Genomic DNA, 27802 nt, shown 5'->3' on the forward strand with positions numbered 1-27802 from the left:
ATCAGGCCACTACTGCCCTTACCGCAGTATGGGAGCCAGTGAGCCGAAGCTTTTGCTCACCGGGCCCCAGGGTATAATAAAGCATTGTGCATCTTCGCGCTGCCATCGGCGGCGCAAATCTTGGCCCAGGGAGCTTTCCTGGTGCTACACAGCCATCAAAACAGAACAGCAAAGCAGCTCCATGGGAGCTCCCTCCATCTCTTCTGCGGTGTGCTGGTGACGACGCCTATGCAATGATGTCATCACGTACGCGCCGGCATGCACGAGCGGCACTCACCAGGATACCAGAAGCGGAGTTGTGTCCACAGGGATCGTATAAGAAATAAGTATGAAAAACTTTTTTTTTTTTAAATAAAATGATTTTGAGGATGAGAAATGATGAAATGAGGGTGTGGGATGGGGGAAAGTGAACAATGATATATTGGTTGGGGAAAGTGGCTATGTATAGTTAGTGGGGCGCAGTGGTGGATTGCAATTTATATTTGAAATGGTGGTTACATAATAACTAATTATATATTAATGGTGAGTGCACGTCTGCAGTTAGCTGCATAGTGTAGAAGTTGGGTAAACATTGTGGAATGTGCTCTGGATGTGGTGCTCTAGATAACTGTGATTGTCTGCAGAGACGAGACCTGGCTGGAAGAAGTGACAGCGGTCTGTGCTGGATGAAAAAGAAAGGCGAAGATGAAGTACTTGATGAAGTGTGTTACCTGTACACTGACACTATATACAGAGCTCCTGTGTATAATGTCACTGGTGAGTCAGGGTGTTACCTGTACACTTACACTATATACTGTACTGTATACTATATACAGAGCTTCTGTTTATAATGTTACTAGTGATCACTGTAGTACCTGTATAATGTCACTGTTGATCAATGTATTACCTGTACATTGACACTATATATAGAGCTCCTGTGTATAATGTCACTGGTGATCAGTGTATTATCTGTACACCGACACTATATACAGAGCTCCTGTGTATAATGTCACTGGTGATCACTGCATTACCTGTACACTGACACTATATACACAACTCCTGTGTGTAATGTCACTGAAGATCCCTGTATTACATGTACACTGACACTATACACTATATACAGAGCTCATGTGTATAATGTCACTGGTGATCACTGCATTACCTGTACACTGACACTATATACAGAGATCCTGTGTATAATGTCACTAGTGATCACTGTATTACCTGTACACTGACACTATATACAGAGCTCCTATATATAATGTCACTAGTGATCCCTGTATTACCTCCACACTGACACTATATACAGAGCTCCTATATATAATGTCACTAGTGATCCCTTTATTACCTCCACACTGACACTATATACAGAGCTCCTGTGTATAATGTCACTGGTGATCACTGTATTATCTGTACACTGACACTATATACAGAGATCCTGTGTATAATGTCACCGGTGATCACTGTATCTCCTCTACACTGACACTATATACAGAGCTACTGTGTATAATGTCACTGGTGATCCCTGTATTACCTGTACACTGACACTATATATAGAGATCCTGTGTATAACGTCACTAGTGATCCCTGTATTACCTCTACACTGACACTATATACAGAGCTACTGTGTTTAATGTCACTGGTGACCACTGTATTACCTGTACACTGACACTATATACACAACTCCTGTGTATAATGTCACTGAAGATCCCTGTATTACATGTACACTGACACTATACACTATATGCAGAGCTCCTGTGTATAATGTCACTGGTGATCACTGTATTACCTGTACACTGACACTATATACAGAGCTCCTGTGTATAATGTCACTGTGGATCACTGTATTACCTGTACACTATACACTATATATAGAGCTACCGTGTATAATATCACTGGTGATAATCACTATTACTTGTACATTGAAACTATACATGGTGTTAGGGACGGCGGAACGCACTAAATATAAATAATAGGAAGTGCGTTCGCCGCCCGGGGTCCACCGTGCAGTAGGTGTAACAACCGCTGCAGATTAATGGCGGACTCGCTTATAAGGCAGTATACTGCGCTCGGGTTAAACGTCACCCGGGGTGCGCAGAGCGGACTCTGTTAAACTCACAGAGGCCCTAAAGCATAAACGCCGAGCCTCTTAGCTTCACAGGTCTCGGATGGCATGCACACACGGTATATGGTCACAGGACACGGCCCAAGACAGAGGTCGGTGTCCGTCTTGACCTACCGTGCGTGCTAACTGCTGCGCGGCGGTAACTACTGCCGCTATACGATAATACCGTGAGGCGTGACACCATCGGACGCTAGTGCAGAGGTGCGGTATGCACTGTGGCCTATAGCTTGCGACTGACTGGCGCTGACTATCTCTCTAGTTCCCTATCCACATGCGTAATATCAGAGGGAGGGGGTTTCAAATGAGTCGTCACCAGAATCATACATCTGTCACCATTCACACATAGAAAGTAAAGCCTATACTAGCGCATGGGCGAGCGGCCATGCGGGCCTTTTATAACCATGCGCTTCCGGGACCTTCCAGACCTCTGAGATGGGCCAATCAGATCATGACAAGGACCTGAGCATGTGACCCCCGATCTCCACTGGGAGATCGTCTCGTGGGCATGCCCAGTAGTGCGGCGAGAGGACTTAGCCTCTGGAGTGGTTTCCTGCAAAGCAGGTTGCGCTACCATTACTGGTCCAGAGGTGGCAGCAACATCCAGACCCAGAGAGCTGGTCTGAGCAGGGCGCCTGGATAGCCGAGATTGCTGTGCAAGGCCCCGAGCGGTCGGAAAGTAATGGGAGACCGCTGGATGTATGGCTCTGGATTCCTGCTGTGCAGCGGCCGCAGGAATCCAACGCCTAACAACATGGTATACTACATACAGAGCTCCTGTCTATGATGTCTCTTATGGTAATATTAGTATTGTTTTTCTTTAATGATCAGTATTGTAGTATTAGGTGATTATGTGGTGGTAGGTAGTCTGTTGTCTGGTCATGGAGTGGCAGTATTTGTTCCTTGTATGGTGTATTATTGGTCACTATGTGGTTCGGCCATGGTGTTACAGTATTTGTCCCTTGTATGTAGCATTAATGGTCATTTTGAAAAATGTGACACATTCCCTTAAAGAAAAATAAATAAGAACATACCTAAAAAGAGTATTGGATAGTTTAATAAATATTTAATAGGTTTCCATCATCGTTGCAATGCTCTGCATGCTTTGGCACCTTTCTATTACAATTGCAATGCTCTGCTAGTTCTGATAACTTTCTACCATAGCTGCGATGCTCTGCGTATTCTAACACTTTTCTATTATAGCTGCGATGCTGTCTGTCTATCATGGACAGCAATGACTTATTCCAGAATTTGTGTCACATTATTTCTACCGCAGGATCAGCCAATCTGACAATCAAGGTTATTCCACTTTACCTCTCTGGAGATTTAATGTTGGGAAATGCTTCAAAAGTATGTGTAAAAAAGTATAGTCGAAAAGTGAACTGAATGGAGCCTTCAAGTAAATTCCTTCCTTTTATTATCATATTGTTTCCAAATCTTGAATCTTGTGCTGATTAATTTTATAAAATGTCTGTTTAATAGTCAGTGCTAACGAGCTCTTAATGCTTTGAGATAAATTATTTAATTCTGCCTTCCTGCAGTCACCACTAGGGGGAGCTGAGGAGTTTCCTGCATACTGTCTGATCACTGCCTAGTTTACAGTACATTCATAAGCTCCCTCTAGTGGCAGCTACAGGTAGTCTGGATCTTGACTTTTAAATGTCTAAATATTAGATGTGGAGCTTTGTATCAGTAAAACTAAGCTGTGATTACTATAGAGAAATAGTTAAAAAATAAATTAATTAACAGAAAGTTGAAATTATTATCCAAAAATAGACATTCACTTTAATGTATTTTCAGACATGGACTTAGTGATTTGTGAAAATAGAAAAATATTATATCATTTTAATAAACACAACATTTAGGAATTTTGTATGCGAGAAAAGCATATCCCGCTGCTTGGCAATCACAGACAGTTGAAATAGTGGCTTCTAGATATCGCTTCATAATTTACAGAGATGAACTTCAGTGACCATCAAGATTTATTGCAACAAACCATTATAAATATGCCGGGTGAATATAGAAAGTTATATCACTTGATGCATATTCTTAAAGGGGTTGTCCACTACTTCGATATTGATGACCTATCCTAAGTTTGGCAAGGAACTAAAAGCAACTTTAGGCTATTGATTTTAGCAAATAAAAAAAAAATCAGGAGTAGTACATTGATGACATTTGTACATACTCTTGTAATACTTACGACAAAAAGAACGATTAGTAAGAAGCAGCAGTGATTTGTCTTTTCCTCCATTGTTTCCTTAAGAAATGTAAACTTCATCTTTTTTCTGGAAAAAATGGCAAAAATAAAATGTCATGAAAATTTGGATATTTAATGTAGAAATTAATTGCTTAAGATTACTAAGAAAAAACATTAAATATTCTAATCCAGCTCAATCCTATATAATCCTACAACTACCGTAGATTGCACTATACAGTATACTGCACTGAGCCTCACTAAGTAAAAACCGCCATATAGTGCTCACCAAATGAGTCTCATACCAATAGTGCTCCACCATTAATATTTTGTGGAAGTGGTCACAATTCTCGAGTGCTCAGTCATCTGAAGCATCCATTTTAATAAGGGCAGAGAAGCGCTTTGCTCAACCCCAAAGATGGCATACCCCAAAGCCAGTGATGGTTAAAGGGGGTCTCTCAGCCAAAACTGACAGCATAAACGAAGCACAGAGTAAAAATTTTAATTTTAGTGATCAAGTCGCAGAAAAAAACCCAATGTTGAACCAAATATACTAAGTTGCTTGGTGCACCCTTGGTGTGATCAAGAGGCTGAGTCCACCCCATTGGTTGCCTGAGCTTCCCCTGCAGATAGTGTTGCTCCAATCACCAGAAAGAGAGGCGGGGTCATGCAAAACCAGTAGGCGGAACAATGTAGTGAGTGTCTTGGCCACACTAAGGGTGCACCAAGCATCTTAAATAGCAAGCTTGATTAAAGTTCAGTTTTTGCAGAACGGAGGAGGTAAATAGATGTCCAATTTTTATTGGGGCTACACCCCCTAGACGCACCTACAGATTATAATGTCAATTTGTGCTGACGCACTTCCTTTAGCTACTATCATACATTGTTAATATGGGATCCCGAGTCCCAATGCAAAATTTGTAAAAGGGTCCTTACCTAGCAAGTGCCATGTATAATACTGGTGCCTTCTCCTATAACATAGGGTCCTTTATTTCCACATTAGACACCAGAGCACAGGTGTGGATACTACCTCTGTGCCCCATAAAATGATGCAACTGCTACTGGTCCCCATTGTGAGGCCTACCCAAAGATGGTGATACACTAGTCGGCCACCTCTCCAGTAAGACCTGGATTTATAGGGTGGCCATATAAATTAGAGGCACGTTTCATTGGGAGAAGAGCGATTTGGAGACCATTATGTCCAGATTATATTCTCATAGCGAATAATGTATTTTATCAAAACCAAAACTTAAAACATTAAATATTCAGATTTGGGCAAAGCTTGAAATCACTGGCGAGAGTTGATCTTAGCATACAAATTAGAATTTATTCTAATGAGTTGGCAGATTTAACAGCGAGCCGCCTAAATACCACTGTGACTAAACCTCGGCAGGATCAATTTTCTGCTCTCCAAGAAGACATTAAAATATTTTCAGTCACAGCACATCAGTAGCTAAACCCCCCCCAACATCTGAATTCTGGAAATACACAATTTCTGTCCTCTCGTGTTATTAAACAAGCTTCTAAAACACCCTAAAAGATATAAAAACACGGTACGTGAAATTTACAGGCGTCATAAGTAAATGGGACATACATATATTAACAAAATGGAAAATAACAATAAGGTGGTATAATCATTTTGCTTTCACAATATTCACACTTTGAACAAATTAAATAAATACACAAATAAAAGTTGATAATAATCATCATCGTCACGTTATATCCCCATACCCAAACAACACCACCTGTAAGAACTGCATCCAAAGTCATATTTGACGCTAACAGTCAGTTCCAAACTGGGCCTGAGATGAACAACACCCTTTAAAAATAAAAGTTTAAGATCATCTCACTCCATTGAAAAAAAAATCCCATAGCTGTAATATATCTTATTAGATTAGCAAGTAGTGTGTTAACATGATGAAAATGTAACGTCGTGGCTAAAGACTGTGGGCACCTACCTGATCCCTTGAACTAGGAGGAAACCTAGGCTATCCCTGTCCCCCCCGGATTTCCCCAGAAGGTGAAGATGCCGGGGTCACATACTTTGCTGTTCTTCTGACTTAACCCTATCTGTTACCTACCCCACCCAGACAGTGTAATCCTATACACTTCGGCCTGACACCTAACTAGACTGACAGGGGTAGACAGACACGGATAAAAGAAAACTACAATCATACAAATACACTCACAAAACAACAGAGTGGGAAACAGGGGAGAAATAAGAAGGAGAAACCAAGTGGGAGACGATGAGGATAACGTGCAAACCAACATCATGCAGCAATCTCCAGAAAAACTCACCAATCGCCAACTCCAATCAATGAACTTCTCCTTCAACACCAAACCAGGAAGTTTGAACTATCACTGGCAACTCAAAAGTGCCAGTGGAGAGCATATATAGCAGGGAGGAGTGGCCAACACTGAATAGCTGAAACACTTCAGGATGGAGAGCTCCAGGAGATCAACTGAACTGATTAACCCTTGCAACGACAGAGCAAGGTAAACCTGCACTGTTGAATAGGATGGTGAAGCAGTTCTAATCAGTGCAGGAGTTTGTGTAACCAGATGCCGCGATCTTCTGGCCCCTTTCTGTCATGGTATCCCTGTGACAGAAATGTTCCTGTATCCTCTCATGTTTACACTAGGAGCTATACAAGGTACAGATGATGATAAGAGACTGTGATTGGAAAGAAGGGTGATAACATGGAGAAAAGCTTCTGTATTCCTTCCAGAAATTGATGGAGACTGTACAGGGTAGAGAAGACGGGTACAGACTGTAATTGCTAAAAGGGGTGATAACATAAGGAAGACTTCTTGTATCCCCTCCTGGAAATATTGGAGACTGTTTAAGGTACAAATGATGATGAAAGATTGTGTTTGGTAAGATAGGTGATAACATGAAAAAAAATTCCTGCATCCCATAATGAAATCACTGGAAGCCTTACAACGTAGAGATGATGGTAAAAGACTATGATTGGTAGGAAAGGTAATAACTTGTAGAAAAGTTCTTGTGTCTCCTCTAGGAAACACTGGAGGCTGTAACAGTTCCTATATCCCCTCCTGAAAACAAGAGAGTCTGTGCAAGGTTGAGATGATGTATATAGGATGTACAGTCATATGTTAAAGTTTGGGCAGCCCTATTAATATTAACCTTTTTTCTTTATAGCAATTTTGGTTTTTGCAACAGCTATTTCAGTTTCATATATCTAATAACTGATGGACTCAGTTATATTTCTGGATTCAAATGAGGTTTATTGTACTAACAGAAAATGTGCAATCTGCGTTTAAACAAAATTTGACCGGTGCAAAAGTATGGGCACATCAACATAAAAGTGACATTAATATTTCGTAGATCCTCCTTTAGCAAAAATATCAGCCTCTAGTCGCTTCCTGTAGCTATTAATGAGTTCCTGGATCCTGGATGAAGGTACTTGTGACCATTCCTGTTTACAAAACAATTCCAGTTCAGTTAAGTTTGATGGTCGCCGAGCATGGACAGCCCGCTTCAAATCATCCCACAGATGTTCAATGATATTCAGGTCTGGGGACTGGGATGGCCAGTCCAGAACATTGTAATTGTTCCTCTGCATGAATGCCTGAGTAGATTTGGAGCGGTGTTTTGGATCATTGTCTTGCTGAAATATCCATCCCCTGCGTAACTTCAACTTCGTCACTGATTCTTGCACATTATTGTCAAGAATCTGCTGATACTGAGTTGAATCCATGTGACCCTCAACTTTAACAAGATTCCCGGTGCCGGCATTGGCCACACAGCCCCAAAGCATGATGGAACCTCCACCAAATTTTACTGTGGGTAGCAAGTGTTTTTCTTGGAATGCTGTGTTTTTTAGCCTCCATGCATAACGCCTTTTTGTATGACCAAACAACTAAGTCTTTGTTTCATCAGTCCACAGGACCTTCTTCCAAAATGTAACTGGCTTGTCCAAATGTGCTTTTGCATACCTCAGGCTTCTTTCGCATCACTCTCCCATACAGCTTCTCCTTGTGCAAAGTGCGCTGTATTGTTGACCAATGCACAGTGACACCATCTGCAGCAAGATGATGCTGCAGGTCTTTGGAGGTGGTCTGTGGATTGTCCTTGACTGTTCTCACCATTCTTCTTCTCTGCCTTTCTGATATTTTTCTTGGCCTGCCACTTCTGGGCTTAACAAGAACTGTACCTGTGTTCTTCCATTTCCTTACTATGTTCCTCACAGTGGAAACTGACTGGTTAAATCTCTGAGACAACTTTTTGTATCCTTCCCCCGAAAAGCTATGTTGAATAATCTTTGTTTTCAGATCATTTGAGAGTTGTTTTGAGGAGCCCATGATGCCACTCTTCATAGGAGAATCAAATAGGAGAACTACTTGCAAGTGGCCACCTTAAATACCTTTTCTCATGATTTGATACACCTGGCTATGAAGTTCAAAGCTTAATGAGGTTACAAAACCAATTTAGTGCTTCAGGAAGTCAGTAAAAAGTAGTTAGGAGTGTTCAAATCAAGAAAATGATAAGGGTGCCCATACTTTTGCACCGGTCAAATTTTGTTTAAATGCAGATTGCACATTTTCTGTTAGTACAATAAACCTCATTTGAATCCAGAAATATAACTGAGTCCATCAGTTATTAGATATATGAAACTGAAATAGCTGTTGCAAAAACCAAAATTGCTATAAAGAAAAAAGGTTAACATTAATAGGGGTGCCCAAACTTTAACATATGACTGTAATTGGCAAGTGGGATAATAACATGAAGAAAAGTTCTTGTATACCCTATAGGAAACTCTGGAGGCTGTATAAGAAAGGGATGACAGTAGGAGACTGTGATTGGTAAGAAGGGTGATAATGATAACATGAAAAAAAGTTCCTGTATCGCCTCCTGAAAACACCAGAGACTGTACAAAGCAGAAATGACACAACTAGTCTGTAATCCGTGAGAGGGGTGATAACATGAAGAAAAGTTCTTGTATCATCTCCTTGAAACACTGGGGGCTGTGAAAGGAAGGGATGATGGTTACAAATTGTAATTGGTGAGAGAGGTGATAAGATGAAGAAAAGTTCCAGCCTCACCTTCCTGGACTCACTAAAAGGCTGAAGAGAAAGAAGAGCTGACCGTACAAGATTGTGTTCATTCTTAATTATTTCACTATGGGTTTTTTTTTACAATCCAGGTAATGCCCCTGATTTCAGTGAGGCGTAGGAATCACACTATTTTCTAAAAATATCAATAAGATTTTTTTCTGGGACAAAAGCTTTGCTTGACGGCACTACACATTTCCATCACCGTTACACATGTTCACCACTACATTTCTGTAAATGTAAAGGTTGTAGCTAGTGATGAGCGAGTATACTCGTTCCTCGAGATTTTCCGAGCATGCTCATGTGGCGCCCCTGAGGCTCAGTCGCCACAGAGGTACTGCACCTTCTCCTAAGGTGTGGTGCCCCACCATCCAGGTAAGGTGGGAACTCCTGACCACGCTCCAACACTCGCACCCCACACAACAGGGTAGTTCAGCAAAGCCACATTGCGGCTCTTGCTTAGAGTGTAGCAGAGCACCTTTGGTGGCTCCCTGCTTGGAACACGAAACGTGCTGGGAGGCGGGTGGAGTTTAGAATACATAAAAGAGTGGGAAGGTATAGGATGACTGAGGTCAGTCAGTCGGAGAGTCACTCAGAGAGGAGTGAGGAAAGAAGATCTCTGGGAGAGGAATGGAGGAAGGAGTGCTGCAGCAGACCTGAGTGACCAGATCTGCTGGCACGGGAACAGAAAGAAGAAGAAAGACATTGAACTAAAGCCTGAGCTTCCATAAGAAAGAAAGACAAGTACGGAACGTAGGAGAATAAGGGAACACGGAGGACGAGGGTTAGAGGAAGAACCCTGCCTAGAAGTTCTAAGCGCAAGGCCGGGGCCCGATCCCCAAGGTTGTATGGATACTAATGGTTCTGCACCAGACACCAGTGGAGTAGTGGGCTGTAAATGCACTACTCCCATCTAAGACTTGGGAGCACAACAGCTACACGGATAGAGAGCCGGGACCCAGGAGTAAGGAGTCCCCGAAGTAGGCTACAGCTGTCTGCCGTACAAGTAGAGTTCTTGGGAACATCTGATAGGAGGAACTCCAGTGTAACTCAGTACTAGGAGATCTTCACACTAAAGACGCTATAAGAGGAGACGTTCAGAAAGGCACATATTGGCGGAGCGTGGGAAGGGAGCATTCCATCTTGCCTGGAGGTTGGCTGAGTCCCTGACCAGGAGGACATGGCACGGAGGCAGGCACCTGTGTGTACTACAGACTGTGAGTAAAGCTTTGGAACTACAAACCCTGGTGTCCTCCATTGATTCTTGCGCCAACACACCCAGCACCACTACATCTGGGTACCAGCTTCTACACCGCCTGCGCCTCTCCTCTTCCCCTACATCCACACTACCCTGGGGTTACAGCTCCACCTGTGGAGAGCTTCACCATCTTGGCTGCAACCCATCACAAGCCCCAGAGGATCTGCAAGCTGCGTCGGCCTAACACCTCACTTGCCGAACACCACAGGTGGCGTCACGAACTATTCCACCATTCACAAACTTCCCCCATTAATTGGGCGCCCAGGGCCACGGACCGGGTCACTGCTGCTGTGACACATCCCACTGATACCGGCCCGGTACCGAGTACCCCACGGCCCTGGGAGGGCGGCCCACTCGCTCATCACTAGTTGTAGCTCTTTTCAGTGACTGCTGAATGGCTGGAGTGGTCATATAATGTCCCTCACCATACGAGGAAGCCAGGAGAACAGCAGGGGACTCAGGCTATCATGCAGCAGAGTAGCGGGTTTATGGTAAATGAGAATCTGAGTTCTGTTGTTTTAATACCCCCAATGGCTCTTTTTTGTATAAAATAAAAAGTTGACAACCCCTTTAACACTGCACTGAAACTTTGTACTCCTTGTTTGCCATGGAGTTTGTTCTAAACAGCACTCCATGTGGCTATTCTTGGTATTGCACTGTGTTTCGGGGTACTGCCCCTCGTCAGTGCAAAGTGTGAGATCAGGTTTAAGTCTCCTCATCTCGGCATGCTTTGCATGTCATTCTCCGCAATGAGAAACGATACTTTTTGGATATCGGTCAGACGCCTCTCACACAGCCAAACCAGATCTCACACTTTGCACTGACAAGGGGCAGTACCCCGAAACACAGTGTCTGCAAATTGAGATTCTGGTTTTGGCTTTTATCCTAAGTCATGTAACAAGGCTCGTTAAAGGGTCGACATTGACTTTTAGGATTACTACTTCCAATAGGTGGCACTAGAGTTCTAGTCCTCTTCCTCTCTGAAGAGACAATTTGCATAATTCCCAGAGGAGCATTGCGGCTTTAAGTCTCCTCATCTCGGCATGCTTAGCATGTCATTCTCCACAAGGAGAAACGATACTTCTTGGATATAAGCACAAATGACTGACACCCTAACCTGGGCATAAGTAATACTACAAACCTCCCATCAACAAGAGTGGCACCGTTTCCTGGGGAGTGAGGTATAAATGTAATGTCATTCATCCACATTAGTTAGTTCTTAAGTCAGCTCTGCGATTACAAATGGTTGGAGAATTTTTTTGCTTTTGCTCAGCACTCAGCGAGATGCTAAATTGCCACCTTCATTTCCATAAATTTAGTAAACGGCTTGAAAATAAATGCCGCCATTAAGTGAAACGTTTTACCACGGTTTTAGTGTAATGACAAATGCGCAAATATCTCAGCTTGGGAGCGAATTACCCACAGAAAAGAGGTAGAGGCGCGGCCAACTTAATTAAAATCGGTCAGTTACAGGAGAAGGGATATTTGAAGAATTGCCCAAACATTAGTCATTAGAGTCTAAAACTGTGTAAACAAAACTCGAAGATGAGAACAATAAGGGAACGAGATTATTAATCACACATTGACAAGTTACCGCCGGCTCCAGCGACTCAACTTTTGATGCTTAACGGGGTGCTCCGAAACTAACATTGAATTTAATCCTACATCTATTTATTGCAATAATCAAATCGCTTTTCTAATATATTTTCATTAAAAATGCCTCACTGTTCCCTCTCCACTTTCTCTAACTGCTTTAATTTTTTTTTTACTACTTCGTGTTTGATGATGCTTTGTTTAAGAATCCCCAGTGCATGCTGGGATACTCAAATGACACGTTATCAGAGGGCAGAGACTGCGGTCCCAACCCTAAAACGAAACGTCATCAGTGGCATCTGTTTTAGGGATTGGGCTACTCCCTGCTCTACCGGTTATCAATTCTGGACCGGTTGTCAATTCTAAATTATGCTCAGTATGAGCTCCCTGGTCACACTATGATGTTCATTTTAATGCACCGTGACAGTGCACTCTATTTCCATCTCTAATTAGACATAACGAGCTGACAAGAGAGCATACTGCCAGTACGCATTATAAGGATAGAATGCGGTGAGCAAGAAGAGCAGATGATCAGGCCTGTCCCGAAACAGAAGTCAATTTTGGAGGCGGGGCTATTCTCTGCTTGCCACATTCTCTTACAATGCGCACTGACAGTGCGCTCTTTTACCAGTTTGTCACTTCTCTCATTAGTCAGCCAGGGAGTGCACTGTCACTGTGCATTGAAAAGAATGGCGCATTGTCAGTCTTGAACATGTATGTTTGTGGTCAACATTCTAAACACCCCTGAATATTAGGTACATCATGTCATATATCTCATGAATTACAGTAATTACCAAAACTTCTTTACGCATTAGCTCATATTTTTGATTCAGGAGACCACGAAATAAAAATTTGTCATGAAAAAAAATACAACATTGAAATCAATGCCAGGATGCAAAAAATGGAGACAGTAAAAAAAAAGGAACAAAAATCAGACTAATTTGTGATTAATTATAAATTAGGCTAGCTTGTTCTCAGCTTCACCTCCTCACAAGATTTTAATAAACCAATAAATGACTTTGATTCTTAAAAGAAAAATACTCTATTCCCTGTTATCTGTTCACAATGGCAAAAAGATGTGATCTGTCGGATGAGACCTAAAATGTTATTATCACCAAGCACAAGCTGTCAACATAGCACAAGAATATGTGCAAAGACCATGGCATCCTAGTTTCAACAGTTCAAAATGTTATCAAGAATTTGCTACACCTGCAACAGACAAAAAACTTTGAGGAAAGTTGGTGAGACAACCCTATGGAAGTGTGACGCTGAGTCACTTCTCGTGGACAAATCGAGAGTCAGAGTAGTCAACGAGCCCGAGGTCAAAAGCCAGGAGGGTACGTCTTAAAGAGAGGGAAGAGACAAAGGTGCAGTCAGGTAACCGTCTGAGGTCAAAATACCAGGAGGAAAGCAGATCAGTGAAAAAGGAGCAAGCTAAATGGATGGTAAGAACGAGATCCAAGGTTAGGCTTTAAAAATATCCCAAAGCAGAACACAAGGCACAGATAGTCAAAGCACACAGAGCTGAATGTACTTCTTGCAGAGATCAGGGACTCACAGCCAAGCTAAGTGGGCAATCATCTGGGACAGCGAACACCTGAAGGCAGCCCAGAACCTCCCAGTCTCAGGTTGGCCAGCTGAGATGCCAAAATACTAACAACTTCAGCAAACCCCTGCACCAGATTGGGCGGCTGAGCTGTCAATCAACGTACTGGCAGCTTCAGCATGCCCTTGCTCCAGATTGGGCGGCTGAGCTGTCAATCAATGTACTGGCAGCTTCAGCATGCCCCTGCTCCAGATTGACAGCTCAGCCGCCCAATCAACGTACTGGCAGCTTCAGCATGCCCCTGCTCCAGATTGGACGGCTGAGCTGTCAGTAACTGCATCCCAGACACATTGAGGAGCAGAATCGTGACAAGAAAACTATTCAAAGTGTGTTAAAAACACATTCAGCATCCAAAGATTTTTTAGGCTTAGATGGATCATCTGGAGTGATATACTGTATATATAGAGAGAATTTTACAGGTGAAGGCGACGGCGTGCTTGAAGGGGTGAACCATCGGAATGCCACCGTCGTGATATTGATGACATATCAGTATATAGCTTGCTAATATCTTCTGACCAGACAGTCCCTTTAACTGCTTGAATTCATTAACCCATTTACTAGCCTAGATAACCGGTATCTCATCATTTAATATATTTTTAAGGTTATATTAAATCAGAAAATGACAAATTGTTTAAAACAGGCTTTTATACTAAATATATTTGGATTTTTTTTTATATCACAATCTTTATTTAAGATAGAAATTAAAAAATCTTGCCATTTCCACACACCGGCTTTTTAGACTTTACACAAGACCAAAGAAATGTATTAAAAACACAGGGCAACAAAATGCAAACAGAATTAGCCAAAAATAATTTACAAAAAAAAATACAATTAAAAACATAAATCACAAAAAAAGATTTTTTTTTTTTTAATACTTATCATTGGGATCATTCATAGACTGTAATGGTGCTTTGATTTATGGGGTTTGTGCAGTGCTCCTTATAATGGACACTATATCATTTACTTTCCTTCCTTTTCCATTGTTTACTGCTGAATTTGCATATCGGCTATTTTTACTTACCATTACCTTAATTTATATTCCTTTTTTGTAAGCCCAGATTGCTGATAAATATCAATTGGCCATTTATATTTAGGACTTGTTCTGTTACTCTCAATGCCATTTTTTATCTTCTCTGAGATTTGTGCTTTAATTGTGACCTTTTTTACAATTATTTTTTGCTATGAGGCCCTGTGTTTTCTCTGTACGCCGCTGCTAGCTGCATATTATCTCAGGGTGGAGAAGGTCTTTCTTTTTGTGCACTTTGGCGGCCACTATGCTTGTTACCCGTTATGCCCATGCACGATGCTCTTTACAGAGCAATGTCCAATCTGATGAGCGAACGTGCTGGGATAACGTCTAACAAACAGCAATCCCCGGATGTGTTGTGGCTGTCAAACAGCAACGAGACATGCAGCAGCGGGGACTCGAACATATTATATGAGCACGCCGAAGACAGTCGGTTAGCACCCGAGCATGCTCAGATAACACCTTATTCCAGCACGTTCGCTTATCACTAATAACTTCTACAGGTAAGTATAGAAGACATAGAAATAAAGAAGATACAGATTTTACATATTCCCCTCCCCCCACTGCCCGGCACATCCAGAAGAGCTTACCACCTTTATCAATGGAATTGTTAAAATACAGTAGATGATAGATAGAAGATAATAATAAATTTTATTTCTATAGCGCCGACATATTCCGCAGCACTTTACATTTCAGAGGGGATTTGTACAGACAATAGACATTACAGCATAACAATAATCACATAGATTATAACAAATACCAAGAGGAATGAGGGCCCGGCTCGCAAGCTTACAGTCTATAAGGAAAGAGGTAGACACGAAAGGTCGGTGGTAACAGTTGCCCTGATTGTATGGACCAGCCATAATGTTAAGTGTGTAACAGTACAGACACAGAGGGCTGATAGATGCATAAAGCATGTGGGAACATGATGCGGGGAACCTGGTTATGGTAAAACTTTTGGCTGTGCCACCCAGGGATAGATTAGGTTAATGTGTTGAGGCGATAGGCCAGTCTGAATAAATGCGTTTTCAGGACACGCTTAAAATTGTGGGGATTGGGGACTAATCGTATTGACCTGGGAAGTGCATTCCAAAGAATTGGCGCAGCACGTGTAAAGTCTTGGAGACGGGATTGGGAGGTTCTGATTATTGAGGATGCTAACCTCAGGTCATCAGCAGAATGGAGGGTGCCGGTAGGATGGTATACTGAAAAAAGGGAGGAGATGTAGAGTGGTGCTGAGCCATGGAGGGCTTTGTGGGTGAGGGTAATAAGTTTGTACTGGATTCTGGAGTGGATGGGTAGCCAGTGTAATGACTGGCACAAGGTAGAGGCACCGGTGTAACGACTGGCGAGGAATATGATCCTGGCTGCAGCATTCAAGACAGATTGGAGAGGGGAGAGTTTGGTAAGAGGGAGACCGATTAGAAGAGAGTTACAATAGTCGAGACGAGAATGAATAAGAGAAACAGTAAGAGTTTTTGCAGAGTCAAAAGTAAGAAAAGGTCGAATTCTAGAAATGTTTTTGAGGTGCAGATGACAAGAGCGAGCCAGTGATCGAATGTGGGGGGCAAAGGAAAGCTCGGAGTCAAATATGACCCCAAGACAGCGGGCATGTTGCTGGGGAGTAATAGTGGAGCCACACACGGAAATGGCAATGTCGGGTATAGGTACATTAGTAGCGGGAGGAAACACCAGGAGTTCAGTCTTTGACAGGTTCAGTTTCAGATATAGTGAGGACATGATGATAGACATAGCGTTTAGACAATCACCGGTGTTTTCTAGAAAGGCAGGTGTGATGTCAGGAGAAGCGTATAATTGGGTGTCATCAGCATAGAGATGGTACTGGAAACCAAATCTACTGATTGTTTGACCAATGGGGCAGTGTACAAGGAGAAGAGGAGGGGGCCTAGAACTGATCCTTGAGGGACCCCAACAGTAAGGGGAAGATGAGAGGAGGAGGAATCGGCAAAAGATACAGTAAAGGAGAGGTCAGAGAGAGAGAGGAGAACCAGGAGAGAACGGTGTCCTTGAGGCCAATGGAACGGAGCATAGTGAGGAGGAGCTGATGATCCACAGTGTCGCATGCTGCAGATAGATCCAAGAGAATTAGCATGGAGTAATGACCATTTTATTTAGCGGTTAGTAGATCATTAGAGACTTTCGTGAGGGCAGTTTCAGTGGAGTGTAAAGAGCGGAAACCGGATTGGAGAGGGTCGAGAACAGAGTTTTCTGAGAGATAGGGGATAATACGGGAGTGGACCAGGCGTTCCAGGAGTTTAGAGATGAAGGGAAGATTAGTGACAGGTCTATAGTTAGCGGCACAGTTTTGGTCGAGGGAAGGTTTTTTAAGTAGTGGATGTATGATGGCATGCTTAAGTGAGGAGGGAAAGATACCAGAAGAGAGAGAGAGGTTAAATATTTTGGTTAGGTGAGGGGTGACAGCAGGGGAAAGGGACTGGAGGAGATGTGACGGAAATGGGTCACTGGTGCAAGTGGTTGGGCGAGAAGATGCAAGAATAGATTGATAAATAGGTAATAGATCAATAATACATAGATAGATAGATAGATAATATATAATAGATAGATATATAGACAGACAGATAGATAGATAGATGATAGATAATAGATAGATGGATAATAGATAGATGATAGATAGATAGATAATAGATAGATAATAGATAGATAGATAGATAATAAATATATAAGAGATAGATAAGAGAAAGGTAGATGAGGCAGATAAATAAAATATAAATTAACTGTACCCACATACAGTATACATGTATAAAGAGAGATAAAGATAGAACGGAATCTGTCTCTGGTTTATTTAAACACTTTTCTGAACTTGATCAGACCTTACAAAATGGATCAATATGTGCTGCATTTTTTTTTATAAAACAAACAAAATTATAAAAAAAAAAGGATCTGGATATAATTTCTTCTATTAAATACCAGAACAATCCCTGGCAACAATAATTCTCCCTGGAAATAAATAGATACAGAATGTGTGATATCTGTAAATCCCGGCTGTTCTTTAATTCTATGCAGCCAATCTTATATGGAAATATCCAACCTGCACCAAAGATGTCCCCAATGTTTCTGAGAGCACGTGAATGACCTACTGTATGTATTTATGACAACAGTGAGGAATCCAAAGGTAAAGACCACACAGACAGTGGGCAATAATGTAGTTATATTCTTGTATATAGAGGGCAGTTTTATAGTAGTTATATTCTTGTACATAGGAGCAGTATTATAGTAGTTATATTCTTGTACATAGGAGCAGTATTATAGTAGTTGTATTCTTGTATAGGGGCAGTATTATAGTAGTTATATTCTTGTACATAGGAGCAGTATTATAGTAGTTGTATTCTTGTATATAGGAGCAGTATTATAGTAGTTATATTCTTGTACATAGGGGCAGTATTATAGTAGTTATATTCTTGTACATAGGGGCAGTATTATAGTAGTTATATTCTTGTACATAGGAGCAGTATTATAGTAGTTATATTCTTGTATAGGGGCAGTATTATAGTAGTTATATTCTTGTACATAGGAGCAGTATTATAGTAGTTGTATTCTTGTATATAGGAGCAGTATTATAGTAGTTATATTCTTGTACATAGGGGCAGTATTATAGTAGTTATATTCTTGTACATAGGGGCAGTATTATAGTAGTTATATTCTTGTACATAGGGGCAGTATTATAGTAGTTATATTCTTGTACATAGGGGGCAGTATTAGGCCGGTTTCACATTAGCGCTTTTTAAGCGCACGCACGGCCGGGGGTAGCTCCGCCCCCGAGCCGGCTCTCTGCCCGGCGTGCCCGCCCCTTGCTTGTAGCGCCGCCTACTAGCGGACAGCGGCGCCTGCGATCGGCGCACCCTATCTTTAGCATAGGGTGCGCAGATCGTGCGCAGGCTGTGCGCTAGTTGCGCTTTGACCTGCGCTGCGCACTTTTGACGGTGCGCCGTGCGCGCCAAAATCAAACTTTTCGAATTTTGGCGCGCACGCCGCACCGTCAAAAGTGCGCAGCGCAGGTCAAAGCGCAACTAGCGTACGGCCTGCGCACGATCTGCGCACCCTATGCTAAAGATAGGGTGCGCCGATCGCAGGCGCCGCTGTCCGCTAGTAGGCGGCGCTACAAGCAAGGGGCGGGCACGCCGGGCAGAGAGCCGGCTCGGGGGCGGAGCTACCCCCGGCCGTGCGTGCGCTTAAAAAGCGCTAATGTGAAACCGGCCTTATAGTAGTTATATTCTTGTTCATAGGAACAGTATTATAGTAGTTATATTCTTGAACATAGGAGCAGTATTATAGTAGTTATATTCTTGTACATAGGGGCAGTATTATAGTAGTTATATTCTTGTATAGGGGCAGTATTATAGTAGTTATATTCTTGTACATAGGGGCAGTATTATAGTAGTTATATTCTTGTATATAGGAGCAGTATTATAGTAGCTATATTCTTGTACATAGGGGCAGTATTATAGTAGTTATATTCTTGTACATAGGGGGCAGTATTATAGTAGTTATATTCTTGTACATAGGAACAGTATTATAGTAGTTATATTCTTGTACATAGGAGCAGTATTATAGTAGTTATATTCCTGTACATAGGGGCAGTATTATAGTAGTTATATTCTTGTACATAGGGGCAGTATTATAGTAGTTATATTCTTGTACATAGGGGCAGTATTATAGTTATATTCTTGTACATAGGGGCAGTATTATAGTAGTTATATTCTTGTACATAGGGGGCAGTATAATAGTCATATTCTTGTACATAGGGGACAGTATTATAGTAGTTATATTCTTGTACATAGGGGCAATTTTTATTGTAAAAGCCAAACAAATACAAAATACAAAACTGAATTCACTAGGATTGTACATACATTCATTACATATCCAGTTTATACATATCAAATTAACTTAGAGTCCATACTCCTAGTTTGAGGAGAGAAAAAAAAAAAAAAAACACTTTGCAAACAGAGCTCATCATGTTCCTACCCAGTGACTCATCATTCTCTATCTTAACATTTCCTAATTTCTCCTAATGATTTTCCCTATCTGAGTTCAGACATTATCTGGTTGACAGCGTCACAGATCTGAGTCGGAGTTATTCTGTTCACCACCGGTCTCCATCTCAGACTCTACCCGAGTGCCCTCAGGTAAGGGCTTCCGCTTTGGCGGAGGACAGTCCTCTACGTCCCTATCACACTCTGCGTCAATTCTTTTAAGGTCATCTTCAAAATCGCCGTCAGACTCAGACAGAACATCAAACCTGTTAGATACGACCATTACACCTGCAGAACTCTGGAATTTCTTCCCGGCTCCTTGGCCAGTGTCATACTCCTCAGGTTTACGGGAGGCCTTGTCCTTTTTCTTCCTTTTCTGATTATTGCTATACTCTTCAGACACAGATGGTAGCACTGAAGTAATGCCTTCCTGTGACCGCTGCCCCTGAGGTACAACTTCCATACTCCCCTGTTCTCTCTCTGAACCCTGCTGCTCTGGTGTTAGCTGAGTAGACCCCTGGTGGACCTCTGGTCTGGTCAGTATTTCCCCTGACAGTAAAGCTGCCTCCTCCAGAATCTCTGCCCCTGCCACCAAGTCCTCGTCAGGAAAGTCCATACAGATATTGTGCCAGGCGTCTGGACAGTCCCTGTGAGGGTGACCGATCTTCCCACACAGGTTGCACCTGATGTTCTGGCAGTCTGCAGCTAGATGGCCGACCTCCCCACACAGGCTGCACTTCACCACAGTACAGGTATTTGCCAGGTGACCTGCCTTGCCACATTTAAAGCACTTACGAGGCTGCCCAGGATAGAAACACACACCCCTCTCCCTCCCAATAAAGGAGTTGGGTAAATGGGCAGTGATGTTATTGCATTGGCGCAGTTTCACTAAAACCCGCCACCCTCCCGTCCAGATCCCATCACTGTCTCTGCTTTTGGTGAGGTCAGAGACCAGGTCACAATGCCTCTGGAGCCACACCACAATGTCCTGCGGGGGAACAGACTCATTCCAGAAGATGACATTTACGGTGACAGTATCTGGCTTAGAGATAGGAATAAAGCTGAACTTACTCCAGCCCTCTGTGTCTCTAAACTTGGGGAAACTAGACCAGAATCTGTCCAGGTCAGACATGAGCTTAAAGCTGACATCATAGCCCTGCCTGTCTGGAAGATTAATCACTGCCAGGATGCTGACTGGCACAAACCCCATCTGGTGGCACAAGAGCTCCCTGATGACAAACCTCCTGTCTGGCAGGTCCTCCTTGGCACCTCTGTGCCGGAAACGCACGACGTTTCTCCGCTTAAACGCCTGGCCTGTATAATTGGTACCAGAGGTAAAGGACGGAGCACCACGACTCCAGGCATTACTGGGGGGACCGTGCGGGGTCACATTGGGTTGACTGACGGGGTGAAGGTCTGCAGCAGGAGGGGCAGCCACACCTTGTGTGCTTGAAATTAAAGGGGGGAAATCACAGACATTATTATGCACATTGTTATCATCAGCATCAATGTCATTGTCAGACTGTGCAGCGTCCACCAAAGATACTGTGCTCCCCCAAGCCCCCAACCCCCCAGATACAGTGTGGTTATCCCCAGCATCAGAGCCCTGCTGGGCACCATCAGTAATGACCAGCACATGTCCACTGCCCAACTGTTGTGCTTGGCATTCTGAGACTTGTAGTCCCTCTGCTGGAAAGTGCAGTCCATGCTGCTGCTTGGAATCTGCTGCAGGCTGCTGTGCTGGGCATTCTGAGACTTGTGGTACACCTGCTGGAATCTGCATAACATGCTGCTGCTTGGGGTCTGCTGCAGGCTGCTGCGGCTGCAGTATTTGACCCTTTTGGAAGCAGAAACTTGCAGGCTGCAGCACTGGCCGCACCGGCTTCTGGGGCTCACCTGGGACAATGTCTGAGCTGGAACCTGCAGAGTCCTGCTTGTGTGACATAAACAGTTCCTGGTTCCTATAAGTCTCTGCCAGGGGCCCCATCTTCTCTAGGACACAGTCCATGTCGCTCACCACTTTTGCCAGCTGTATACCAAGCATGTTCAGAGTCTGATCACAAAAGGTGTGATCCCCACCAGGATTAGCAGCCTTTACATTATAGCCCATGTCTATTTGTTTCTGCAGCAAGTCTTTGTGCTGCTGTAACTCACCGAGCCTCTTGACCAGTCCTGGGATCTCCTCTGCGACCTGAAGCTCAGGTGCACATGGCGTCTCCTCCTGGCAACCTGCTTTCAGCAATGTCCCTGGATGCTTGAAACCAGACGTCTCCTTAACTTTCACCACCGCTGGTTTCGTGGCTCCAGGCTCCACAGCACTTTTACTGCTGCCACCTGACTGCGACCTTGTGCGCCCAGAGCTCGCCATGCTGGCCACCACATGCTTCTGCTGCAGGTTCTCCTGGAGTGTCTGTCTCTCCAGTGAGGTTCTCCTCTGTCTGCTGGGAGTCAGCTGCACACCTGAGGTCGGTGATGGCACCTCCTGAGCTGCAGGCTGCTTTCCTCCATTCAGCTTCTCACCAGTAGATTTCTTTTGGATTTCTCCTAGTTGTCCTTCACTCTGTTTGCCTTGGCTGGCCGACTGCTTAACTGGAACTTTCTTACCCACAGCCATGGCTTTTCCTTGTTCCGTTACTTTACGCACTTTCACAGCTTCATCTTTCTTGCTGCTGCTACTTCCATTCTGAGCTTTCTTTCCCTCAGAAACAACTTTGGGACTTGCATCAGCCTTAGACACAACTTTAGCGTTACTTCCCAGTGTAGGCCTGGAAGCCTGGGCCTTGCTTGGGGAGTTACCCCGCCCAGGGTGGCCTCCCCCTGGGCTTGCTCCAGACATCAGGAGAGCTACAAACACACAACCTCACAGCTAGGAGGCAGTATTATAGTAGTTATATTCTTGTACATAGGGGCAGTATTATAGTAGTTATATTCTTGTACATAGGAACAGTATTATAGTAGTTATATTCTTGTACATAGGAACAGTATTATAGTAGTTATATTCTTGTACATAGGAGCAGTATTATAGTAGTTATATTCTTGTACATAGGAGCAGTATTATAGTAGTTATATTCTTGTACATAGGAGCAGTATTATAGTAGTTATATTGTTATACATAGGAGCAGTATTACAGTAGTTATATTCTTGTACATAGGGGGCAGTATTATAGTAGTAACATTCTTGTACATAGGAGCAGTATTATAGTAGTTATATTCTTGTACATAGGGGCAGTATTATAGTAGTTATATTCTTGTACATAGGGGCAGTATTATGGTAGTTATATTCTTGTACATAGGGGCAGTATTATAGTAGTTATATTCTTGTACTTAGGGGCAGTATTATAGTAGTTATATTCTTGTACATAGGGGCAGTATTATAGTAGTTATATTCTTGTATATAGGGGGCAGTTTTATAGTAGTTATATTCTTGTACATAGGAGCAGTATTATAGTAGTTATATTCTTGTACATAGGGGCAGTATTATAGTAGTTATATTGTTATACATAGGAGCAGTATTACAGTAGCTATATTCTTGTACATAGGGGGCAGTATTATAGTAGTAATATTCTTGTACATAGGAGCAGTATTATAGTAGTTATATTCTTGTACATAGGGGGCAGTATTATAGTAGTTATATTCTTGTACATAGGGGCAGTATTATGGTAGTTATATTCTTGTACATAGGGGCAGTATTATAGTAGTTATATTCTTGTACATAGGAGCAGTATTATAGTAGTTATATTCTTGTACATAGGGGCAGTATAATAGTTATATTCTTGTACATAGGGGACAGTATTATAGTAGTTATATTCTTGTACATAGGGGGCAGTATTATAGTACTCCAAAGACATACTGATAGGGAATTTAGATTGTGAGCCTCATCGGGGACAGTGATGAAATGTGTGCAAACTGTAAAGCGCTGCGGAATATGTTAGCGCTATATAAAAATAAAGATTATTATTATTTTAGTTACATTCTTGTACATAGGGGCAGTATTATGGTAGTTATATTCTTGTACATAGGGGACAGTATTATAGTAGTTATATTCTTGTACATAGGGGAGAGTATTATAGTAGTTATATTCTTGTATATAGTAGCAGTATTATAGTAGTTATATTCTTGTACATAGGAGCAGTATTATAGTATATTCTTGTTCATAGGGAGCAGTATTATAGTAGTTATATTCTTGTACATAGGAGCAGTATTATAGTAGTTATATTCTTGTACATGGGGGCAGTATAATAGTTATATTCTTGTACATAGAGGCAGTATTATAGTGGTTATATTCTTGTACATAGGGACAGTATTATAGTAGTTATATTCTTGTACATAGGGGGCAGTATTATAGTAGTTATATTCTTGCACATAGGGGCAGTATTATAGTAGTAATATTCTTGTACATAGGAGCAGTATTATAGTAGTTATATTCTTGTACATAGGGGCAGTATTATAGTAGTAATATTCTTGTACATAGGAGCAGTATTATAGTAGTTATATTCTTGTACATAGGGGCAGTATTATAGTAGTTATATTCTTGTACATAGGGGGCAGTATTATAGTAGTCATATTCTTGTACATAGGGGCAGTATTATGGTAGTTATATTCTTGTACATAGGGGCAGTATTATAGTAGTTATATTCTTGTACATAGGAGCAGTATTATAGTAGTTATATTCTTGTACATAGGGGGCAGTATAATAGTTATATTCTTGTACATAGGGGACAGTATTATAGTAGTTATATTCTTGTACATAGGGGCAGTATTATGGTAGTTATATTCTTATACATAGGGGACAGTATTATAGTAGTTATATTCTTGTACATAGGAGAAGTATTTTAGTAGTTATGTTATTTTACATAGGAGCAGTATTATAGTAGTTATATCCTTGTACATAGGAGCAGTATTATAGTAGTTATATCCTTGTACATAGAGGCAGTATTATAGTAGTTATATTCTTGTACATAGGGAGCAGTATTATAGTAGTTATATTCTTGTACATGGGAGCAGTATTATAGTAGTTATATTCTTGTACATAGGGACAGTATCATAGTAGTTATATTCCTGTACATAGGAGCAGTATTATAGTAGTTATATTCTTGTACATAGGGGCAGTATTATAGTAGTTATATTCTTGTACACAGGAGCAGTATTATAGTAGTTATATTCTTGTACATAGGAGCAGTATTATAGTAGTTAAATTCTTGTACATAGGAGGCAGTATTATAGTAATTATATTCTTGTACATAGGGGTCAGTATTATCGTAGTTATATTTTTGTACACAGGGGCAGTATTATAGTAGTTATATATTTGTACATAGGAGCAGTATTATAGTAGTTATATTCTTGTACACAGGGGGCAGTATTATAGTAGTTATATTCTTGTACATAGGAACAGTATTATAGTAGTTATATTCTTGTACATAGGAGCAGTATTATAGTAGTTATATTCTTGTACATAGGACCAGTATTATAGTAGTTATATTGTTATACATAGGAGCAGTATTACAGTAGCTATATTCTTGTACATAGGGGGCAGTATTATATTAGTAATATTCTTGTACATAGGAGCAGTATTATAGTAGTTATATTCTTGTACATAGGGGGCAGTATTATAGTAGTAATATTATTGTACATAGGAACAGTATTATAGTAGTTATATTCTTGTACATAGGGGCAGTATTATAGTAGTTATATTCTTGTACATAGGGGCAGTATTATAGTAGTTATATTTTTGTATATAGGGGGCAGTTTTATAGTAGTTATATTCTTGTACATAGGAGCAGTATTATAGTAGTTATATTCTTGTACATAGGGGCAGTATTATAGTAGTTATATTGTTATACATAGGAGCAGTATTACAGTAGCTATATTCTTGTACATAGGGGGCAGTATTATAGTAGTAATATTCTTGTACATAGGAGCAGTATTATAGTAGTTATATTCTTGTACATAGGGGGCAGTATTATAGTAGTAATATTCTTGTACATAGGAGCAGTATTATAGTAGTTATATTCTTGTACATAGGGGGCAGTATTATAGTAGTTATATTCTTGTACATAGGGGCAGTATTATGGTAGTTATATTCTTGTACATAGGGGCAGTATTATAGTAGTTATATTCTTGTACATAGGAGCAGTATTATAGTAGTTATATTCTTGTACATAGGGGGCAGTATAATAGTTATATTCTTGTACATAGGGGACAGTATTATAGTAGTTATATTCTTGTACATAGGGGGCAGTATTATAGTAGTTACATTCTTGTACATAGGGGCAGTATTATGGTAGTTATATTCTTGTACATAGGGGACAGTATTATAGTAGTTATATTCTTGTACATAGGGGACAGTATTATAGTAGTTATATTCTTGTATTTAGTAGCAGTATTATAGTAGTTATATTCTTGTACATAGGAGCAGTATTATAGTAGTTATATCCTTGTACATAGAGGCAGTATTATAGTAGTTATATTCTTGTACATAGGGAGCAGTATCATAGTAGTTATATTCTTGTACATAGGGACAGTATCATAGTAGTTATATTCCTGTACATAGGAGCAGTATTATAGTAGTTATATCCTTGTACATAGAGGCAGTATTATAGTAGTTATATTCTTGTACATAGGGACAGTATTATAGTAGTTATAGTCTTGTACATAGGAGCAGTATTATAGTAGTTATATTCTTGTACATAGGGGCAGTATTATAGTAGTTATAGTCTTGTACATAGGAGCAGTATTATAGTAGTTATATTCTTGTACATAGGAGGCAGTGTTATAGTAATTATATTCTTGTACATAGGGGTCAGTATTATCGTAGTTATATTTTTGTACATAGGGGACAGTATTATAGTAGTTATATATTTGTACATAGGAGCAGTATTATAGTAGTTATATTCGTGTACTATACTATAATATGTTTATGAAATTGCGCTATAATGTTAAATTATTAAAAACTGTATTACACATTCCTTGAGATAATTGTAAATATTATTAAAAAAAAAGAGGACCTTCCATTGAAAATGATATCCTAGGATGCATCTTTCATATCTGGCATTATTTATATATAATGTTATATGTACTATTAATAGACAAGAAATGAAATGCGTCCATTGCCGTCTATTAGTGGGAGCACAATGACTGGATTTCCTTTGATGTTCTGGTTTCTATAATGCACACAATACTATAATGGTCCACAATACTAGGAGATCTCAGGGGGATGGGTCAGCTCCGCTTTCCTCTACCAAGAGTTTCTCCTCTAGAATTGCAGATTAAGCTTTGCAAGAAGTCAATAGATTAGAAAAGTGGAAGATTCAGGCAGACATCAGCTCAATATAATGTTCCGAGATTCAGAAATAGCTGCATAAATCACCGAGCTGCCACTAGGGGCCCCGAGCCAATCAATCATAGGGATTTATAAGATGTTGAGATATTCAGATAATTCAATGCAAACAAAAACATCGCTTCACAATGTCATCTTTTCCTCAGATGTATTACTCAAATATTCTCCTTCTAAATTACTGACTCTATGTGTCTATATTAAATTAGGTTTTTCTATCATTTATATCATCACATAAGCCATGCTAAAAATGTAATTTTTAACCTGACCTGAACCTAATAGTGGATGGTTTAAAGAGAATCAGAGCCTGGTTGTATGATAGCTGGAGCCTTTCAGAGAAAATAAATGTTAAAAGTGACTACTGGGACCATAGCTGGATTGCAGACCAGTCCGGTCTCGCCCCTGGCCGGCTATTCCCAGCGCTGATATTGGTGATTGACAGTTCGCTCCCAATGTACACAGATTGGAGAGATCTTTCGGTCATTCTAGTGTGATTCATAGAGCAGCTGGCTTGGGGCCGACTACTCTGTCTCTGGCTGTTGTCCCAACCTGGATCTTTAAAATATATTTATTCTGCAACTTTGGAGCGTTTCATAGAAAAGC

General features: G+C 41.2%; 1 protein-coding gene across 1 annotated transcript in view; it reads right to left on the reverse strand.

Annotated features, from left to right (window-relative positions):
- CALCR (calcitonin receptor) overlaps positions 1-27802 on the reverse strand; it is a 287061-nt gene that overhangs the window by 158536 nt on the left and 100723 nt on the right. Inside the window, exon 2 of the mRNA XM_073582041.1 lies at positions 4302-4386. Coding sequence (XP_073438142.1) covers positions 4302-4379 — 78 coding nt within the window. The 5' untranslated portion in view covers positions 4380-4386. The remainder of the gene's footprint in view (positions 1-4301; positions 4387-27802) is intronic.

This window comes from Dendrobates tinctorius, unplaced genomic scaffold, assembly GCF_039654945.1.
Source record: "Dendrobates tinctorius isolate UK_male_01 unplaced genomic scaffold, ASM3965494v1 ptg000070l, whole genome shotgun sequence".
In the NCBI taxonomy this organism is placed as follows: domain Eukaryota; kingdom Metazoa; phylum Chordata; class Amphibia; order Anura; family Dendrobatidae; genus Dendrobates; species Dendrobates tinctorius.